This window comes from Grampus griseus (genome assembly GCF_964374135.1).
Source record: "Grampus griseus genome assembly, chromosome: 5".
Classification (NCBI taxonomy): Eukaryota; Metazoa; Chordata; class Mammalia; order Artiodactyla; family Delphinidae; genus Grampus; species Grampus griseus.
In genome coordinates, this window is record NC_138998.1 from 28649530 (window position 1) to 28670698 (window position 21169).

Below are 21169 nucleotides of genomic sequence, written 5' to 3' on the forward strand. Positions count from 1 at the left end.
TTAAATCTCCTCTCTTCACATACCCGTAAAATTGCTAGCAAAGTTATGAAAGTTCTTAATGCAGAGGCCCATATATAACACAATTAATGGTGCTTAACAATGCAATTTTGCAATAGAGTTCAAATATTCATTTGTCCATTCATTTTTTCCATTCACCCATTCATTCTTCAAATATTGGTAAGTGCCAACTATGCACCCCATAGTATTGTAGATGCTGGGAATACAGTGAGGAACAAAATATAAAAAATCCCTGCCCTCATGGAGCTTACATTCTAGTTCCTCAAAAGGGATCTCCAGCTAAAATGTAAGTACTCAAAATCCAAGAGGAAAGCTTTCTGAAAAGCTCCATTAGTCAGATATGTCAAAGGAGCAAAGGCTACAATAAGTACTACATTTGTAACATGTTTTATTTTTATTAAAAATAACGTCCTGTTAAGTTTATTAATTTCCTTGAATTTTAATTTATATTTTAAATTTCTAATTTTCCTCAATTTACACTTCCTAGCTATTTCTGATAAATTCTACAAGCTCCTTGAAGAAAGTAAAAGAGAGACCATCCTTTTAAATTTCCAACCTAATTGACGATCAACAGGTACCAATCAAGTGATGGTCTTCAAAAAAGCAATTCTTTGTTATAAAACAATGGGCCTCACAATTATAGGACTGCTGTAATTTGCCACTGCTGCCTCTGCATGACTTAGCCAACTGACTGGGGTTTTGATTGAGATGCCAGTACTTAAAATAATTTGTTAGTTGTCTTAACTTCTTTGTTACTGCCCCATTAACTGAACTTATGCTTCTTAGTCAGCATTACTAGGTGGTAAAGACTACTGTTAGAAACTGCAGACTTTCCCCATGGCAGAGATTACAGCTAATTTTTACCTGGCATTGCTGTCAGTGCAGTTACTGCTAATGTGCTCTGGACCCTTCTTTCACCAAGCTCTTAACTCCTGCTCTGCCCTTGCTTTCCCTAACCAAAATCCTTGAATTATTCTAAGTTTAATATGGCCAGGCCACATCTGTTGCCAAGGTGAGTGGTCCTTCATCTTTTCTTGGGCTTCTTCTCCCTTTTCATGTCACAGCCAATGGTAATGTTTTCCACTTTCACCGCAGGACTCTTTCCACCCTTTCACTGACAGGACACCACAGGAAATCAGGAAATTTGTAGATATGCCACAGAGTGATAAAGGATGCCAAGCTAGGAATTAGGATACCAACTTTGCTCTGCGCAGAAGGATACAGAAAGATCTAGGTGTGTTAAGGGAAATATCACTCTGTGTATGATTTCTGCATTTTCATTTCTATATTCATCTCTCTGTATCCACTCCACAATATTTATTGACTGCTTATTAGGTTCCAGGGACTGTTTGTTATACAGTTGGTTTCTTTTAATGAGAACACACTAACACTGCTTCAAAGCAGGAGTGGTAAATCTCTGACCTACAGGTCATATTCAGTCTTCAGCTTAATTTTGTGTGGCCCAGAGAGAAGCTATTAAGAAATGAAATCACAGCAGGCCTTTTGCAGTCTTTACAAGCAATAAGATAGAGCCATAATTCCATGAAGAGAGGAGGCTTGTATCTTTCTCCTTTACTGCTGTGTATACCTCTCACTGTCTCTATCTCTTTGCTTTAGTTTTCTATTCATTCTGCCTCATTCCCTTAACTGGTCATAATAGGGCAATGGGATATATGTTACTTCCTATATTTACTGAATTACATTACCATTTTCAATTTAAAGGGCAGACCAACTGAACATTTCATACTTTTATCCCGGAATAAATAAGCCTTTCTGTTTGGCTGGGGGGTGGGGTGAGGGATGGGGTGGAAATAGGTCTATAGTCTTTGAAATTTCTTTCAGAGATTGTCCACTCATCAACTCAGTAAACTGAAATTCCATCTTGGCAAGTATAAAAATTGCATTAAAAAATAAAACAATAATAAACATTGTACTTTAAGAATCTACACCAAAAAAAGAAATACAATCAAAGTTAAGGCAGAAGTGTAAAAGGTAAATAAATATTTCATGGAGAAAGTAAATAAAAATCTATCCAAATAATTATTTCAACAAAAATAGAATAGAAATAAACGCATTCAAAGGAAGAGTTAACATTTATCATTTTTATACACTGAAAATAAAAATTCTCCACTCCTAAGAACCGTTTTCACGCAGATTTTATCACAAAATTACTTTATATTTTCCAATTTACAATTTCGCTCTTCAGTAGTTGCTATGAACTATTAATTATTCACTTGATTTCCCAGAAATTAAATATGTTCCTAAAAACTCTATATAATCCCCATTACATAGGCATACTATAGTATCTTTTCTTCAGCACACACAAAAAACTATAATAATTATAACTTATTCTTTATTTGTTATCTTTCTACAGAAATTATCAGGATTAGCCTTACCAGGAAATTATACACATTATAAATACAAGTTTTAATAGACTATTGATCATCAGACTGTTACGTTATATTTCTAGAACATGATATCACAAGTTAAAGTCATTAATTCCAAAACAATAGTTTATTAACAAAAAAGTACAAAGAAGTACAAATGGACATCCTATTTTCCCCCATTCTGGTCCATCTATCTATCTCCCTTTCAGTCCATGGCATGGCCTTCTTCAACTAAAAGACTGGGTAAAATACCTCTCCTCTTTCCATTGGGCCCTAATAAATACATAATGATTTGTTTGGGGATGGTTTAAGTTATACAGTCCATGTCAATTTTTAAAAAATGTTTTATCTATATGAATTGCCATAAAAGCCTCTTCCCTTGCAATACACCATGTACCTAAACTGAATGAAACATATGAACAACAACATTCATAAATCATGATTAGACATAGGGAAAATCATATCACTAGTATGTTTGCCTTCAAATAACATTTTACAAATGAAAGCTTAGAGGTGTCAAAAAGGATTTTCATAGATATTTACTAGAACACTTCAAGTCAAAAACATCTTGTTAACTGAACTAAATTGAGGTACATGGAAAACATTCAGCTTAGTTGTGTTTTCTGCACTGATTTTAAAGCAAAGCTACTTACATATCTAATCTTACTGATTTTACTGCTATTAATTTCAATTTTCTCCAAGAATGGTACAATTTATTTCAATAAACCTACAGTTAATTCCATACTTCTCTTTCTACAAGCCCAAAGTACTTCTCTAAATCATGTTAAAGTCCCAATACTTTGTGATTTCTCTCACAGGGCTCCTTAAAATACCAATGCAAGATGGGGAGATTTAGTAAACTGCCACATTCAGTAAATAATACACAATTTGCTCTCTCTGCTATGGCTCATCAAGACAGAACATATGAATTAATTTACTGATGTTCCTAAAAGCCTTGTTTATAATTTATTAGACTATACGGGGTTTTTTTTGAGTAGTAAGCTCCAGGCTTTTGGTTTGTGGAGGGAGCCAGATCAGAGCTTACCACAATACTTTACTCCCTGCTTAGAACTATTCTCATAAAGAACATGAGCTCAGTGTTGGACTAGGCTGTAATAACATAAGGTGCTATAGCAGTGACACATTTTTTGGGAGCTGGAAAATTCAGATGACCACTCACTAAACATAAAATGATTATTCCACAAAGATTTTATTCACATCGAACTTGCACAGTAGCAAAAAAAAATCAAAACATAACTAAGCCACATATCAAAGAACAATATACAATAGAGATTTGAACTTCTCAATGGCATTGGAAAGTATTTCCATAAATAACATTTACAATTCTAGTGTTAGGTCTTTCAAGGTGTCTGAAGCTTCACAGTGCTAGAATTGATTTTTATCAGAACACATGCAAAAATGTGCAACACAATAATCCATATTAATGACACAACAAAGCACGCCAGTTATTTGTCATTCCAGCACGGCCATGCCACTCTATGTTCTAAAAACAAACAAACAACCCCCCAAATCCGGGTCCCATTCATTCTTCAATTATGCCTTTAGTCACTCTGTTTTATTATATTCAAACAGTCACTGTTAGTGCTCTTCACCACGACTTTCAGGTTGACGTCACTCCCTGCCTGCTGGCTGTCAGGACTGGGGGACGCCCCTCTCCCAGACTCACCTTCTTCCGGATGTCTTCATCGTTTGCTCCGAGAGAGGCATAGAGCTTGAATGCAGCCTGGCGAAGTTCGTGAGCATGCTTTAAGTCATGATCAAGCTATGGGAGGGAAAAAACGATACGTTCCAACCCAGTCCACAAATTAAATTTTCAATAAAACTAATAAAGTAGAGTTGAAGAAAAAATATGGTTTAACAACTATTAACGTATCAGTGCTGGTTATTTTGGGTTTCTGCTCACATATGACTGAGACCTTGCTGTGTCTGTGTCAACATGACCTGGAATTCTTGCAGTCTGCTTCTGTCTAAAACGTGACACTGGTATATGAAAAATCTTTGTGAACCTTTGAGCCTTAAAAATTCAGTGTTTCTAGATGGTAGCTTTAGTGGCACTGGTGCTTACTAGCACCAGCTCTTGTTTTTTTTTTGGCTGTGCCACGTGGCACACGAGATCTTAGCTTCCCAACCAGGGATCGAACCCGTGTCCCCTGCAGTGGAAGCACAGAGTCCCTGGACCACCAGGGAATTTCCCACCAACTCTTTGAAATGCTCTCAAAAAACACGGCACAAGAACTTCCCTGGTGGTCCAGTGGCTAAGATTCCACACTCCCAATGCATGGGCCCTGGGTTCGATCCCTGGTCAGGGCACATGCTGCAACTAATTAATTAATTAAATTAAAACAAAACAAAAAAAATGGCACACTCAGGCCTTTCTAACCCCGGAATACAGCTGATAACTTGAGTGCTGCTGCAACAGTATCTTTAGAAGGTTTTCCTAAACTTTAATAGTGCTAACCAAATTTCAGTATTTAAAAAGCTTTTAGAAGCAGGAAAACCTTTGTAAAAATGCTTAATAAACAACAGACCGTGGTAACCATTACTACCTATTACAGCTATCTGAGAATTATGTTCAGGGGGCTTTTTTGGGATAAATTTATTAAAATTACTTACTGGTATGAAACAATTAATGCTATCTTTTCATATGCATAACTGGCTTTCTCAGTTATCAATTCTTCCATATACCTGATTTATCACCAAACTACCATAAAAATAAAAGAGAACCGTGTTCTCAGGACACTTTCAGTGACTAAATATGAACCAGTAAATATATAAGGCATATCAGTAAAGTAAATAATTTTATAACTAAGAGATATAACTTATCCAAATGATTACAACTTTTTCCAAATGAGTTGCCTTGGAAAGGTTCACCCTTATGCAAAGATATAGGTGTTGTTCACAATATTCTGAGACCCTCTTTTGAACATTCCTGAAGAACTGAATGGCACACTAGCAAGAAAACCCTGACAATAATAACATATTTTCATCGACTAAGAGAGTTTTAAGTTAACTGTCACTGGTGTGTGAAGTGGGGGAAATCCAACTGGGTAACATCATTTAGAGTAACAACAACAACAAAAACTCCACAGTAAAAAACTAAAACTCAGTTGGGTTCTGAAGGCAATTATTAAGAGTAGCTCCCCAAATATTTTGATCAAAGCAGGTACTGATGGTTTATGGGAGGAACCTCCCAATATATGACACTCATTTTGATGTGTAAGTTCTAAAATATCTATTCTTATGTCTTAACTACTTTCCAGTCATAACATTTATTAGAATATTGACTTGGACTAAAATACAATGAAAATCAGACATTTATTAACATGTAAAAAAATCTCTCTTATGGGTCTAGTACCTATACTTGTATGTCAGAAACCACTGGATAATCCATCATCAAAAATAAAGATGACAAAACAAACTAATATTCAAGTTTAGGAGATTTTTTAAAAAGTTATTATTATTCCAGTTTTACTGTGATGGAAATAAAATGGAAAAACCCTAAGAAAAGGGATAATCTTCTATATACTAGTTAAATGTTTTGCACATGTGTAAGCTAGACGTTCTTGTAACTATGTTTCCTCACTCTCATGTCCATCAAAGTGTTCTATTTGCCTTGCTGCCATGGTCAGCTAAGGGTATTCAGGAGGCTGTAGTTAGGACTTGCTCATATGTCTTTGTACTTTGAGTTACTGTGTCAGTGAGCAAGTAGCCAGAGGAAAAACAGACAAGGCAGCTGCTTCAATATAACCTATCACTTCTACTAGAAAAACAATACTGCTGAAGGAAGAGCAGGCACATAACTTTAATACATAAAGGGCAGTGTACATTAATACAAATATCAATGGAAGTTATTTTAGGCCCTTTCTGAGGCAGAGAAAAGTTATACCCTTAATAGTTTGTTTTATTTTCAGTGTTAAATGCCAAATGAACAGTTGCCTACTGGATGACGTTTTTTGGAACTCAGGGGCATGGGAGAGGTCAAGAGAATAGTTTAAAAAAAATTTACCATTGGGACCAGTGGCATCAAAAATACAGTCACATTTGTGAAACAGTACTGGTTACTATTTAGGAGGCAATGCTCTCTATACCATGACCTCCTTAAATAAACTTTCTCTAACAGAATATTTATCTCTCATGCTTAGAGAAGTGGATATGACAAACACGTTGAGAAAAACAAAGCCAAAAAGAATATCTACCTATTCTGAGGAACTTATAGTTTGAGAAAAAGTTAGCACAATTTGGTCCTTGATGGTCTCAAACTAGAGGTTAGATGGTGCTTTAGCTGTCACTAGCAGGCCCAAAGCACAGTTTGAAACTGCAGAAAAGAAAGAAGAGATGGCAAAAATTAGAAGAAAAGGTAGCAAAAGAAAAAGACAGTGGCGGAGAGTAAAATAAAGCCACTCAGTCGCCTGGAACAAAAGATTACCCTTGTCCTAAAGAATGAGAATATAGTGACAAAGCTGATTCTGGGACTTTCAATAGCATTAGATGATGTTGATATAATGTCAATAACCAGCTTAGAGACCCCACTATTTTGGGGTTAGCTGGGAATTTGGGATGCAATTTTCTGATTATCTCCTTACTAAAAAAACTTCTGACAATAAACATGAAACAAACTGGATTCAAAACTCATAAAGTGACATCATCTACGTTACTAAAAGATTTCTTTATTTAAAAGGGCTCTGAACTATTATCAATTGGTTCAAAAGTAGTGAACAGTAAGAAAATCTTTTTAAAAATCCCTCTCTTGAGCTGCTGAAAAGGAAAAGAGAACATACCCTTTTAATATCAGTGATGGCACTCACAGAGCTGGGATACTTGAAATAATCAGCAAGCATGGCAATGAGGTGATCAGTAATGCTAGCAATTCTCTGTAGCTCAACATCTGGTTCAATCAGATAGGCGAGTGTCTCAGCTCCTTCAACTCTCTCCTCTAGTAACCTCTCCTTACTGCACATTCGAACCAAACAAGGCAATGTCTGGAAGGTAGTGATATTAATTATTTGCTTTTTGGTAAACGCAAAAGCATGATGGAGATCATATAGTAACTATATCAACCCCACAGTTTTTACTGGGAGTCATGTGTGTGATCAAATGTTTCAATAAAGACTTTCAGAGAATAAAAGTTTTTTTTGGAATGTAAAAACACACAAAATTCAGTGCATATTAATCATTTACACTGGCACACTAAACTAAACATATATTCAAAGCACATTAATATAAAGTCTAATTAGGCTCTTGTGATCGGTAAGACTGAAGCTTTATTGTACAACCTTACAAAAGACATTTAAGAATCCCTAATAAATCATTTCTGATGCTCCTGCCCTGTCTACGTATTTATTTACCTAAAATACATCCAGCAGTTTAATTAGGAACAATTTTGCCTTAGAAAAAGTATGCTATCTTTTCCTTAATGTGTGTGATATAGCTGGGATGACTTTCAATTTTTGTTTAGAGTTTAATACTTACAGTTGCAAAAACAAAATACAGCTTTAAAAACTCAGTGATCTTCCCATTAGTCAGATTCTACCAGTTCTCCTGTAATCCAAGTGGAATGCATCAATCACAGTTCCTGAGTTCTCCAGAGAACTCCCTGGAATGACTGTGATATCTACTAGTCCAATTTTACTTCTGAGGTCCTTCAAAAACCTTGGCACTGGTCTTGGTAATTTCTCTACATTAGGTTCTCAATAAAAATATCCCATGTTTATGTTTCTAAGGCTGATGAATCAACTTTAAAGGATAATGTGGAAATAGAAACTGAAACATCAGAATTACAAGAAGACTTCCTCTACAACCGCAGGCAACTATGCTTTGTTCTTTTCTAAGTTCCTATTATAGCTTGACCACAGAGTTCAGCACTTTATTGTTCACTGCTGATTTCTTATCAGGCTGGTTCCATCTTTTAAATATGACCCTAGGCTTCCAAGAAGAAAGCCTATTCTTATTTTCCTTGGAACAGTTACCAACATTTATCAATACCATAAACTCATGGATTATTGAATTTAATGCTCACAACTACTACACAAAGAAGATACTTATTAACCTAGTTTACCAATGAGAAACAAAAGGAGGGGGAGAGCAGTTAAGTAAGGGTATGGAAGCCCTCTATGCAGTGCTATTTACTTAGGGTGTCCTCAGATCTCATTAAACTATCTTGCTTCACCAAAGACTAAAGGAAACATTAATCTTCTTAATGTTCTTTTAACCTTGGGTTCATTTTGAACACTGATAATGAGATCTCACGTTCATAAAGTGACACACTATCAATTTACTTACAGTTATTCTGTTCTTTATAACTAAAAGCTGTTTAATGTATTTAATACATTGTTATTCTCAGTATCCCTTTGGGATAGATGAACAGGAATTATTGCTTCCATTTTCATAATTAGGGGTCTGAGGCACCACAAGAATAAGGGATGTGCCCAAGGCTACCGACCCAGTCAGTGGTGGAAGTGCTAAAACCAGAATCCAGGTCTTAGGACTTTTAAGGGCTAGTCTTTTATCTGGGCTTTTCTGAGTTCTAGTTGCATCTGACACACCACAATAATGATGATTGCTTTCATGTGTTATTTACTTATTCTTTCTCATTATGCCTTTTGATTATCTGCCATGTGGGTGAAATAAAGTCTTTATCTATAGAGTTAGTGAACTGCTTGCCTATAAAACTGTGTTGCAAACTTAATGAAAATCAAGGACTAAAATATATTTTCTACTTAACCTGAATTTTATACATTTTTATAATTTTTACATCCTTCTAATTGCCATAAAAGTGAAAAAGGTTTGACAAGGAAAGATTTACTTTGACTTTCAAAACATAGCTAAAACTACATGTCATCCCACTGAAAAGCATGGTGTTTTAATATTATTTCATGCTGTGCACGCATACCATAGTGATAAATGTGTAAAAATAAATAGGAATACAAATATTTATATTCAACACTTATATGCCTGGATAATTTTCACATGTTTTTAGAAAGAATTAATTCACTCACCTTTAATACAATACAGTTGTCATCTGTCCGAATTGCTCCAGCTCTACACATGTAAGTTAAACTGGAATAAGATGGCAGAAAGTAAGTTTTTGCTTGTGTTTTAAAGCTTTAAAAACAACCACCACCACCTACTTGCCTTTAAGATATTATGGGGAAAAAAAAAGACAACTTCTCTTACTTATCTTGAGGGAGAAGGTTTTGACACTCCCTTATCTGAGATTCTGTTAATTAAATAGTCAAAGAAAACTATGTGATATAGGCAGACAGTAAGCCAGAAGTTTTTAAAAATACCTACAAAATTGTTTTAAAAATAAATGGCCGAATGAATGGGTAAACGATAAAGCAAGGTGCTGGGCACACTGGAGTTCTCTATACTTTTCTCTATACTTTTTGTTTGAAATTTTCCATAATAAAAAGGAAAAAATTTTAAAATAAAATATAAAGTTAACAAAGTATCTAAATTTAAATGAAGTTAAGTTGGGATACTTCAACTGCAAGAGCAGTGGTAGAAGTACCACAGAAGCAGCATTTAACTTGTAACACTTATAGCTATCCCTATTAGTTAAGATAGTTAAGATATTAACTAGTTAAGATATTAATTAGTTAAGATATTAACTAACTAGTCAGAGGTTACCAGAAGTGGCTTTGAGAATTAATTAGTGATTTGGCTCTACTGAAAAACAATTTACCTTCACAATTATATCTGGCTGTGAATAAGAATACAATTACTTTCTACTCTCTAAGCAAGTACTGAACATTAAGCAATTAAGAAACTTAAATTAATGGATTTCCTTTTTGAATTAGATTCCTTTGGTAAGCTGGAGGGAAAAAAGCCTAAAATACCCCATGTTCTGGCTTCTAGGGAAAGTTATAAACAAGTCAGTAAAACTCCTTACTTACACTGTAGGAGATGAATTCTTTATAGCTGTTATCATTATCTTAAGATTTGTTACTACATTGTTTTTTGAAACCAGTTCCATGAGAGTATTACCTTACTAACAAAAAGGCAAAAGCTCAGTTTTGAAGACAAAAAAGCAGACAAACAAAAAATACAAATCATATAAACAAACAGAAAACAATTCATGATGCAGGAGTGATTCACTGAAAACTCCTCATTCTGGCCAAAATATTAGAGAGCCACAGCTTCTTAAATACTGAAACTAAACCATTCACTTAGCACAGAACCCTACATAACAGGTGTTAAACCTAACTGGTAATGTATTGATAATTACAGAAGTAACATGTACTGAATGCTTACATGAGCCAGGAACTGTGCTAATAAGAACTTTACATAACTATCTTATAAATGGTCACATCTCTATGAGGAATCTTTGTTTTGTTTTTCCAAAATTGAGGAAGTCACATTCTCTGAAATCATGCCTTGGTTATCAACTTCAACTAATTCTCACTATTTCTATATCTTTATGTTTTCCTGCCATAATACTTAGCATAATATGTGTTGGTTAAATCTGATCTAATTCTGTGTTATTTCAACTGAAATACAAGGAGAAGGGAATGTAATGAAGTAATTTTCTGTAGGTAGTCTTAGATGTTATAAGAGAGTTCTTGTTGTGCATGCTACTAGTAGTAAACTGAGTATAAAACTCACATCCATTTAAGAAGGTATGAGATAATCCCATGACTTTCAAATTTCAAAATCCCAAAACAAGATGGGGATTGAAAGTGAGCTCATTAGGCTGTCCAAAAATACTCTAAATTGATAAAGCACTGTCTTTCTTCCCACATTGTCTTGACCTTTACCATTTTGCTGATGTGAGCTGCATTTCAATGGGCTTATCCCTCTGTAACATCTTCACAAAAATTTGTGGTAACAATTCTCCATCAACCAAAACTAGAAATAAAACAAACAACAAGGATTAAGGAATTCTTTAAATCTACAAAGTTCATAAATTAAATTGTGTAGGTGCCACTGAAAGTTCCAGCCTACCATTTACCAGGGTCATCGATACCTGGGGGTTTTCAAAAGCTAAAACTGAGAAGCATTTCAGTGCCTGCATTCGAACCTGTAAAAATAAATGAACAAAGCATTTATTTTAATTTTGCAAATATGAATTTTAATGTCTCAGAATCTAAACTCTTCTGAAGAAATAACTATTTAAATCTGCCTAAAGTACTAAAGGAAGGACTCAAGGGAATAAAAATAAGACCTGTATATCTGAAGAGTACAGTAAGTTAAAATTATAAAAAGTTAAAATTAATTTTGAAATAATAGAAAAGAAAAAACGGAGGAATTAGCAACTAAAATGGAACTAGATAAATCCCTATTCAAATTTAAAAGAACGCTGTAAAAAATACAATGCTGGTAAGGCAAAGGGAACTTAATAACAATTACTAATTGCCTTTCAAGTGGGACATTTCTTCTTCCCAAATTACAAACCAGAGAACTGAAGAGAAGACCAAAAAAAAAGAGTACTCTTGTAGTTGTGTATGGGATGGGGAGTGGGGGAAGAGAACAGGAGAGGAAAGAAAGTTATGATAAAAGTTTGAAAAGGACTAAACTAATTTAACTTTAGAAATACTTATGAATTATGTTACTATACCTCAAAACTAGGTAACTGGTCTGGGATGATACCAAGGGCTCAAACTCTTGACCACATACAACATATTTTATAATTTGCAGGAGCTCCTATGAGAGCTGTTATTTTTCATTCTTTTTGTTCAGCTTTCACCAGATGACCTCATCCTCACTTCCAAGCCTGAGTCTATATATGATGTTCTCCTGTGGAGCCTGAGATTGGCAGGATAGGTAGCTGAGGTGTGAAGAAGCTCTGTCCCTCACTTGGGCAATGCTCTGCAGCACAAGCACGTGCCTACAGATGGAACCTAGAATATGTTCATGACACTCTGACAGTGGAGCAAACCTTGGCAAGAGTAATGTTACCAAAACCTTTTTCCTTCTACAACCTGTAACTTGCCATGGTAGATAAGGAAGTCTAGTGTGGAAAAGAAAAGAAAGAAATGAAGAACTTAATGAAGCCAGAGGATGGAAAAGAACAAGAACAGTAAATCGCCACCCCAGCAACTGTTTCTTGACATACAAGGGCTGACTGGTCTCAGCCTACACACAGTACAGAGCAGAGGAAGCAGCTCTCAGTATATATGTCCTTCCCTTGCCTCTGGCTAGTTTCAAGCTGGTTCCATTCCCCACTCCTATTCTTGTGAGATCTTCACCAAGATCTAACTTTGGATGTCTGAAGTAGGGAAAATGTACATATTAGCAGGGCAGACCTGCAATAAAGCTAAGGACAAAAAGAGCAGACTAGGATCAGTGCAAATGGATAGAAGACAAAAATGACAGCTTCTCTGCTTTACAGGAAATCCCTAGCATATTTAGTTCTAATGTGACACAATAAAGACAGTGTCCCAATATTTTCTACAACTTAACAGTTGGACAATAATGAAATGACCAAAGTTTTAACTAAATGCCTGATAGTATATCATGACACTGCTTACCTATATATGAGATAGTAAAGAAATTTAATTAACACAACTGAAAACCCTTGACTTTTTAAGTCAAAATACAAAACAGAACACATTTTAAATGTTGATGTATATGTGGGTATATGCTGTAAGTTTCAGTCAGTGTGGCTAAATAAAGGTTTCAAATAGGAAATCCAAGGTCTTTCCTGTTATAGCAAGCCATTGCTCCTACATACTTCAAGGCATAACCTCACTTGCAACTTTGGCACTGACACCATACCAGAAGAGACGACTAATGATCACAGGTAAAAATCAATAGGAACTTATACCACAATCATATCCTGAAGGAAAAAAAAAAAAAGGAAAGGCAAGGTAGATTTTTTTTTAAGTGTACTCTCTCTAGAGGTAAAACAATGCCCCATAACATTTTACTGATAAAATACTATTCTTGATCACAATATCTACCAAAGAAACAACAAAACATGTGTGCCTCTTTCCAGACCAAGACTCTAGAAGCCCAAAATAAAGTATAAAAGTCTGGCCATAATTTTTAACATCTTACTTTGTAAGATACTGAGGTTAGTAGGTGAGCAATATTCTGAACTGCACCATGATTAAATAAAATTGTTTGATGATCTGGACCCTGTAAGAAAAGAGAATATAATAATACATTAAGAAGAGTAATGATTCATTCCAATAAAACATTTACTTAAATGGAGAAAACCACATTCACTACAATGTAGAATTTTTAGTTACCCTTCTCCTGTATAAACCCATTCCCAAAAAGCAGGATAGACACTGTTTTCAGTCCTGCAAAGGGCTGTAATATCTTACCTATCATCTCAGTTCCATAGAACCGCTGCCTCCTTAGCTCCCTAAATAAGGAAGGGGGCACAGAAGCTATCCTGGCATAGGCCCTCACACCATTACAGCAACAAAAGCACTCCAAATTCTGCATTTCACGTGCACACCCTTACCCTATGCCCACAGGAGACAGTGTACTCATTCTTACAACTTAAGACTGATGACCTAGTCAGGGGAACTCTAAAACTAATTAATTACAAGAGAAACTGGACCAGATCCTAAGCTACCTCAACACATCTGGGAGGTTGGAGCAGTGGATGGTAGGAAACACAGCACTGCATAACTGAGAAGTAAACATGTTTTAGTTCTCTTTCTCTCTCATTTCTCTTAAAATTATCACTTCTTAGAGTAAGAAAGTGAAGTAACAGGAAAATTCAGGTATTTTATTTTTTACCAACTCTGTTTTCTACTAATCAATTTACTGAAGATCTTCAAAATGGCACAAGCTAAAGATTAATGCAAGGCTTTGAATTTGCCAGTACTTAATTCACTTCTTTTATGTCCCACCAATTCACTCAAATAATGAAAAGTCAATTAAAGCCAAGGCAAGGATGGTAGTTCATGCTTATCATTATTTAGGAGAGAAAAGTGTAGCACCGAAAGGTAGGTTATCTATTTGGGTTCACCAGAGGAAACCAATTCCTAGTCTAGAAAAAAAGCTCTCAAACCAACTTCTCCAACTCACTATTCAGCCAAGTTACAACTGTTTTGCAGATGCTCATTCTTTCTTGGACCAAAATATCCATCATTTGAAGTGGGAAGATTAGCATTCATACTTCCGATTAATGAAAGAGCCATACTCTCTTTTATAGGCAACAATCCCCTAAACATTTTACATACTATTAAGAGCCCTTTAGGGACTTCCCTGATGGTCCAGTGGGTAAGACTCTGCACTCTCAATGCAGGGGGCCCGGGTTCGATCCCTGGTCGGGGAACTAGATCCCACGTGCATGCCAAAACTAAGAGTTCACATGCAGCAATTAAGAAGTCCTCATGCCACAACTAAAGATCCCGCCTGCCGCAACTAAGACCCGGCGCAGCCTAAATAAACAAACATTTTTAAAAAGAGCCCTTAAAAAAAAAACACTTCAGCAATTTCTTTCTTAATTTACAAACATTTTAAAAATTGAAGTATAATTGATTCTATACATTTTCTAGCTTCTAATTTCTTATTTTTAATCACTATATAATATTCCACAGTTTACTCAAGCAAACCCCCATCACATATTTTTGGTACTTTATAGTGTCTCACTATTAATTGACTCATTTGAAACATAGGAGTCTCTGGCTTATTCATTATAAGGATAGTGGTGGAGACTACAAAGGGGGAGTCAAGGAAAAGAAGGGTCTCCTCAGAATCTGACCCATTTTTTCTACCTATTAACAAGTAGGTAACTAGAATAAGTTATGAAGATAAGCCTCAATTAACCTTGACTAAGGTTTTTTTGCCTTCCTTATAAATTTTAACATCCCAATTTATATACAGGCAATGTTGAGCAGAACAGCTAAGTAGGCAGGGGGCTGCCTCTACCCTCTTGTACCTCACTGTTCTTCCACTGTATTCAGCCAATCCATTCTCCTGATTTGAGGTGACTAATAGATTATTTTATATTCTTCAAGACAAAGAAGAATACACAAGTACATTCTTTCCCCCTATTTTAACACAAATGGTAGGATAATACTATATATTTATATATATATAATATATAAAATACTACATACAAATACTATATATATACTATACATACATATATAAGTATATATATGCATGGCTCTAAACCTCTTATTTCCTTTATAATATATCTCAGTGATCACTCATATCAGTACACAAAGAGCTTTCTCATTTCTTTTTTGGCCTTAATCCATTGTACAAATGTCCCATACTTTAACTAGTATCCTATAGTTAGACATTCAGATTGTTTTCAGTCTTGGAGTTATATTTATAAATGATGGTGAAGCACAGTGCACTTCTCTGTACGTAACTGTTTCCCACCGCTTACAAGATATTGTACTTTTTAATCCCTCACATTCTTTGCCCAAATTGCAGCAAATGTTTGTTACAAAAGAAGCTCTTCCTCTTCTCTATGGTCATAGATAGGATTGTGTAAAAACAACTGCAAGGAAGGAATTAGTGGCTGAACCAACTAAAGAGGAGGAACTATTATTCCATTATCAACTCTCTCTTTAGTCTCTCCAAATCAACCTGCACGAACCTGGAGTTAGTGAAACAGCCTCTCAGTGTGGGAAGCACATAAGCCCTCATGATCCTAAACCCCAAAAGATAGGTCTCGAAATCTGAGTCACTGCTTAAGTGGCAACAACGTAGAAGTTAGAATTCCAATTAATATTATTACTAGCCTTTTTTTGCTCCTTAATAAATCAGGGAGAGAATTTCAAAAATATAACTATGATTAGATTACAACACAAATGCTTTAGAAATCTCTTTTTCTGTCTCTCCTGCCCAAAGTATGCAAATTTAATATTGATACTAGTATATGAAAATTTGTAAATGAGTCTTAAAATGCTACTATGAATTTTATTTATTGTTTTCATAAACAAAATGAAAATAAAAGGTTTTTATAATTAATGACATACAGAGATCATCAGACCAGCTGCTTTCAAAGATACATGTTTTTAGTGTGTCAGTAGGAAAATAAATAGTATTTTAGACTATTACTGTTGTCACTGGGTTTATACATGCTATAATGTTTCCTGAGGTCTAGTTATATCTCAGACTACTTAAATTGGGTCATCTAATTACCATGGCAAATGCTAATTATCAGGCTAAAAGAAAGATGAGTTCAGGTTTTTAATTTTCTTCAGTTCTGTTAGTGGCATGAGGGTGCCTGTAAATTCTTATTCAGCATAAGTTTCTCTCCAGCAAAAGAACTAGTGATTTAACAGTATTCCGTTATCTATCTCCAGCAAAAGAACGAGTAATTTAACAGTATTCCATTATCTATGATTTCGGCTAAAACAGCATTGAGAAGTTTCAGATGAGCAAGCCTAAAAGCACTGAGAAGTTCCTGAAGAGCAATTCTAAAAACTATTTGGGTAACTTCAGGGATAGGATTATTCAAACTTCTCATAATTTGACATGTAGTAGTTATACCTCCAGGTCCAATTTTCAGTGTCCATTTGGGATTACTGTGATTATGACTAGTAGATGCTGTGCTCTCAAGCACTTGCATCTAGATGCTGAAAGATTTGTAATGAGGCATATAGTTCTGGAGTATCCTTCTCCACCTATCTACCAGGGTTGGCTGTAAGACATCATTTAATGTTGGAAATTGTTTTCTCAAAGCTTTTCTTTGCCCACCTCAAGAGATTAAGGAATTGACATCCCTGGTCCTATAAGTTGGCTTACATGCTCACAAAGCAATCCAGGAGGAGAAACTTCAGAGACTTTTGACAAAAATCTTAAATTCTAAATGTCTTTATATATAGAATAGAATAGGCTATGACAGCTAGGATTTGAGAGGGGTTTTAAGTTATAATCTGTAGTTAGTTATAATCTATAGTTACTTTTTCTGAAAGGAACTGACTTAAGTTATATTTTGGAAACTGTCCTAAAATAGCATAGATCTGTGATCTTCTTAGTTTAGTATGCAGTTGTTCACTTTTCCTTCTTTCCTATAGTTCCCCAAACTCCTCATTTTATATTTGCATTATAAGTGATAAGCAGGTAAGTAATGCTGTCCTGAAAAACTTATCAGAAGATAAACAATGACTTGGTTAAAAGTTAGCAAATTATGGTTATCAAAAGAGTACACTCAATATGTAAACTATGAAGCAAAATAAGTAGCACTGCATGGCACTCTTCAGTTTAGGTTCAGGCTCTTCTAATAACTGAAATTCCTCTCAACAAAGAGGAGAGAAGAATCTCTCTTAGTTCTCCTTATAAGAGATCACTTAAAACAATTTCCAACAATGTGGAAACTGAGGGTGTGGGAAAACAGTCATGAGCATATACTGCTGGTAGGAGTATAAAACTGTATAACCTCCAATATAAGACAACATGTGGTAAAATTACACATGCACACATTCTTTGACTCAGCAATTCTGTTTCTTATAAAATGTCTTACATACAGGGTATTTGCTGCATCACTGCTGTGAAATAAGATTGGAAACAAGCTAAATGCCCAACAATAGAGGACTGGTTGAATAAATTATTGTACATCTATACAATAAAATACTCTTCATCTGTTTAAAAAAAAAAGAATGAGGAAACTCCTCATGTACTGATGTGGAATATCCTTCAAGATGTTAAGTAAAAAATGCAAGGTGCAGAACAGTATGTATGGTATGCTACCATTTGTGTCAAAAAAAAAAGAGGGGAAAATACATAAGTCTGCTTATATGTGTATAGATTAACTACAGGAGGATACACACAAAAGGCACATCTCCTGAGGACATGCAAGATTTTATATTATAGAGAACATTTGTTCTGGTTCTTACTTTACAGCAGTGTGAGAAGATCTGACAGATGTACTCCTGGGTATAGCGGGACCTGCTAAGCAGCGCCATGAGATGCGGTATCACTGTGGCATCCTGGAGTCAAAGGGAAGAAGAGCACAGCAACAAGGAACTCAAACACAGTAAGTATCTCTAACAAATGATTTCCACGAGCAGATACATATGTAAGCCTCTTATCTTAATGACAGTAAATCAAGTCTCTTTAAGGAACACAACACAGAAGCAACACGGCAATCAAAACTGTCTAGGCAAAGGACAAGGAAAGGGGCTTCAATTTTCATCCTTGACAACAAAATACAAGAACAGGAAATTCTCAATTTCTCTCCCATAAACAGCCTACATCCCCACAATAAAACAAAATCATTTCAATAAGATTTGACATAAATCTATTCTGAAACCAAAATGTGACATATTAATAAGATACGTAACAATGCATTGCTTATAAGGAGGAATAACTGTATTAAAATAAAAGTTGACAATTTTGATCTCTGAGATGTTCTGGTAAGTATCAGCAACAGGTTAACACTCATAACAACTGTAGTTAGCTAATTTCAGTCTTCACAATTTATATAATAGCAACTTCTCACTTATAGCCCACTCTCTGCCTACTACTGACACTTCACAACATACACGATGGTACAGGACAAGACAGAAGAATCCACCCAACCTGCTGCAGGGCTCTCCAAAAATCTCCTCTTTCTTAAGTGCAAAAAGAATTAAACGTTGAAATAATATTTGGCTTGAACCACAGATGGTAAAGGAGACTTAGCTCAAGCCCCCTAGTCAATGCTGTCACAAGTCCTGTAGCAATGCTTCTCAAATATGAATGTGCACTGCGTGTATGTTCCCAGGGGACATTCTGTATATACAGATTCTGATTCTCTAGGTTTGCAGCAGGACTTAAGATTCTCCATTCTAACAAGCCCCCAACTGATACCTGATGTTGCTGGTCCACAGACCACCCTTTGACAAAAGACAACAGAGGGCAAGGAAGGAAACTTAAAAGAATACCAGAATACCACTGTTGGGATAAACAAGATTTGGGGTTTCCCTCAGAAAGAAAAGAATGCTCAAGATCCATAAAAGCTAAGTAGGAAAATAGGTTGTTGATGCCTACAAGTAGAATCTTTTCCCCTTGCTTGTTAGTATAACCCTGTGTTGTCATAAGCAGTTTAAAAACAAAATGAGGGAATTCCCTGAAGGTGCAGGGGTTAGGACTCAACGCTTTCACTGCCATAGACCCAGGTTTGATCCCAGGTCAGGGAACTAAGATCCCACAAGCGGCGTGGCGTGGACAAAAAAAATAAACAACACTCAGAAACTTTCAAAGAAAGTCAGCTACTAAATTCATTTAAAAAAGGGAAGAGATGAGAATGTAAAGTATGCATCTATTTTACAGATGTGGGGTTGGGGTGGCAGGAATAACGATGACAGTGGTTCCATTGACAGATGATAGGGAAGTAGGTAACAGCTGAGAGAGAAGAAGCAATTGAGAGGAAGAGCCTCTATTACGCTCCTAAAACTACTTCCACCTCATTCCTTTCCTCCATTGCTCTCTCACCCCTCAGTTTTCCTGTGACAATAGCCCCTATCTCATTTCTTCACACCTGCGTCCTTTCTGCCAACTGTGTTATATATCTGCAGTTTATGGTTGATTAAACAAGGCAAAGAACAGTTACATAATTTCCCCAGTCACCCATCTGATAAACAGGATTGCAAACTAGACATCCTGCCCTCTTCAACAGGACTGTGCTGCCTTTAGTTTAGTGCCTGAGTTGCCATGGTAGCTGGCCTCTACACAATCCAACTCACAGATGTCAGTCAGTTACACCTAAATACTACTCTCTGTCATTGTCCCACCTAACACTTTTCATGGATTCTCCACTGTCTCTGAGGGATAAAACTGTTTCACAATTTAGGTATTCTCTCTGTGAAAGTCACGTTAATGTCCCTGTGTCTTAATTTTTCTTATGTAAAGAAGTTAAGTTTGTGTAGACTAGTGTTCTCCAAATTATGCACCACAATCCATTAGTGGGTCATGAAATCAGTTTAGAGAGGGAGGAGGAAGGAGCTAAATCAGTTAACCAGGATCAATTTCTCCCCCATTACTGGGCTGGGGGTTGGGGAGAAACTTATAGGGTAAAGAAGATGGGTGATTGGTTTAATTTCTTTGTAAACATGACAATTGGACTTTCAGGAAAACAGATGGAGAGTCCTTCTATGTGGAATGTTTTGAGGAGGATGTCCCCATTTTAGAAGTGCTTACAGTTAACCAGTGGTTCTCAAAGAGTGGTCCGTGGACCAGTAGCATCTCAAGTTACTGGGAAACTTGTTAGAAATGCATATTCTCAGGCGCTACCCCACACTCACTGAATCAGAAACTCTGTAGGTAGAGTCCAGGGTTCTGTGTTTAATGAGCTCTCCAGGCAATTCTGGTGCATGCTCAAGTTTGAGAACCAGTGCAGTAAACAGTCTTTGGATTTATGAGGCACAGCTCCCTGAAGAATGCTGCACAAATCCCTGAGGTATAAAATTGAGATGTTTCATAATTTAGAGCCTCCCTGTTGTGTGAGGTGACCCACAAACCTCACAGACCTTATGCATCATTACAAGCCAAAGGAGCAAGGGCCTAATGCAGGAAAAACAAACTATGGAGGTACATGGCATGTTCCCTCTCCCTGCCTGCTTTGCCTGTGCCTCTTGACTGCTTATACTCTTGAAATACTTGTAAAACATGATTCTGGACAAGATCTCTGATTCATTATGTGTCCACTTTGAAACTCTGACATTCTGTGTGTCAGCTCAGAGAATCACAACCAGCATTTTTTTTTTAATGAAAAAGGATAGAACAGAAATCAGAAGGCACCACATTTATGGAACTGTTTTGTGAAGACTATCTCAGGATGTTCCACCACCCCTCACCCCCTCCCCTTTCCACCCCCCACACACAGTATGGCAGTGGAAAAT

The 21169-nt window shown here is 36.0% G+C and overlaps 1 protein-coding gene across 3 annotated transcripts in view; it reads right to left on the bottom strand.

Moving 5' to 3' along the window:
* Positions 1–21169, bottom strand: part of ARMC8 (armadillo repeat containing 8) — a 106582-nt gene that overhangs the window by 44843 nt on the left and 40570 nt on the right. For 2 of the 3 annotated variants that reach the window (XM_082654511.1, XM_082654510.1), the window contains exons 6-12: positions 18185–18277; positions 13425–13505; positions 11370–11445; positions 11183–11273; positions 9422–9482; positions 7205–7405; positions 4093–4188 (exon numbers count right to left, since the gene is read on the bottom strand). In XM_082654511.1, coding sequence (XP_082510637.1) covers positions 4093–4188; positions 7205–7405; positions 9422–9482; positions 11183–11273; positions 11370–11445; positions 13425–13505; positions 18185–18277 — 699 coding nt within the window. The remainder of the gene's footprint in view (positions 1–4092; positions 4189–7204; positions 7406–9421; positions 9483–11182; positions 11274–11369; positions 11446–13424; positions 13506–18184; positions 18278–21169) is intronic. The other variant, XM_082654512.1, reaches the window with a different exon arrangement.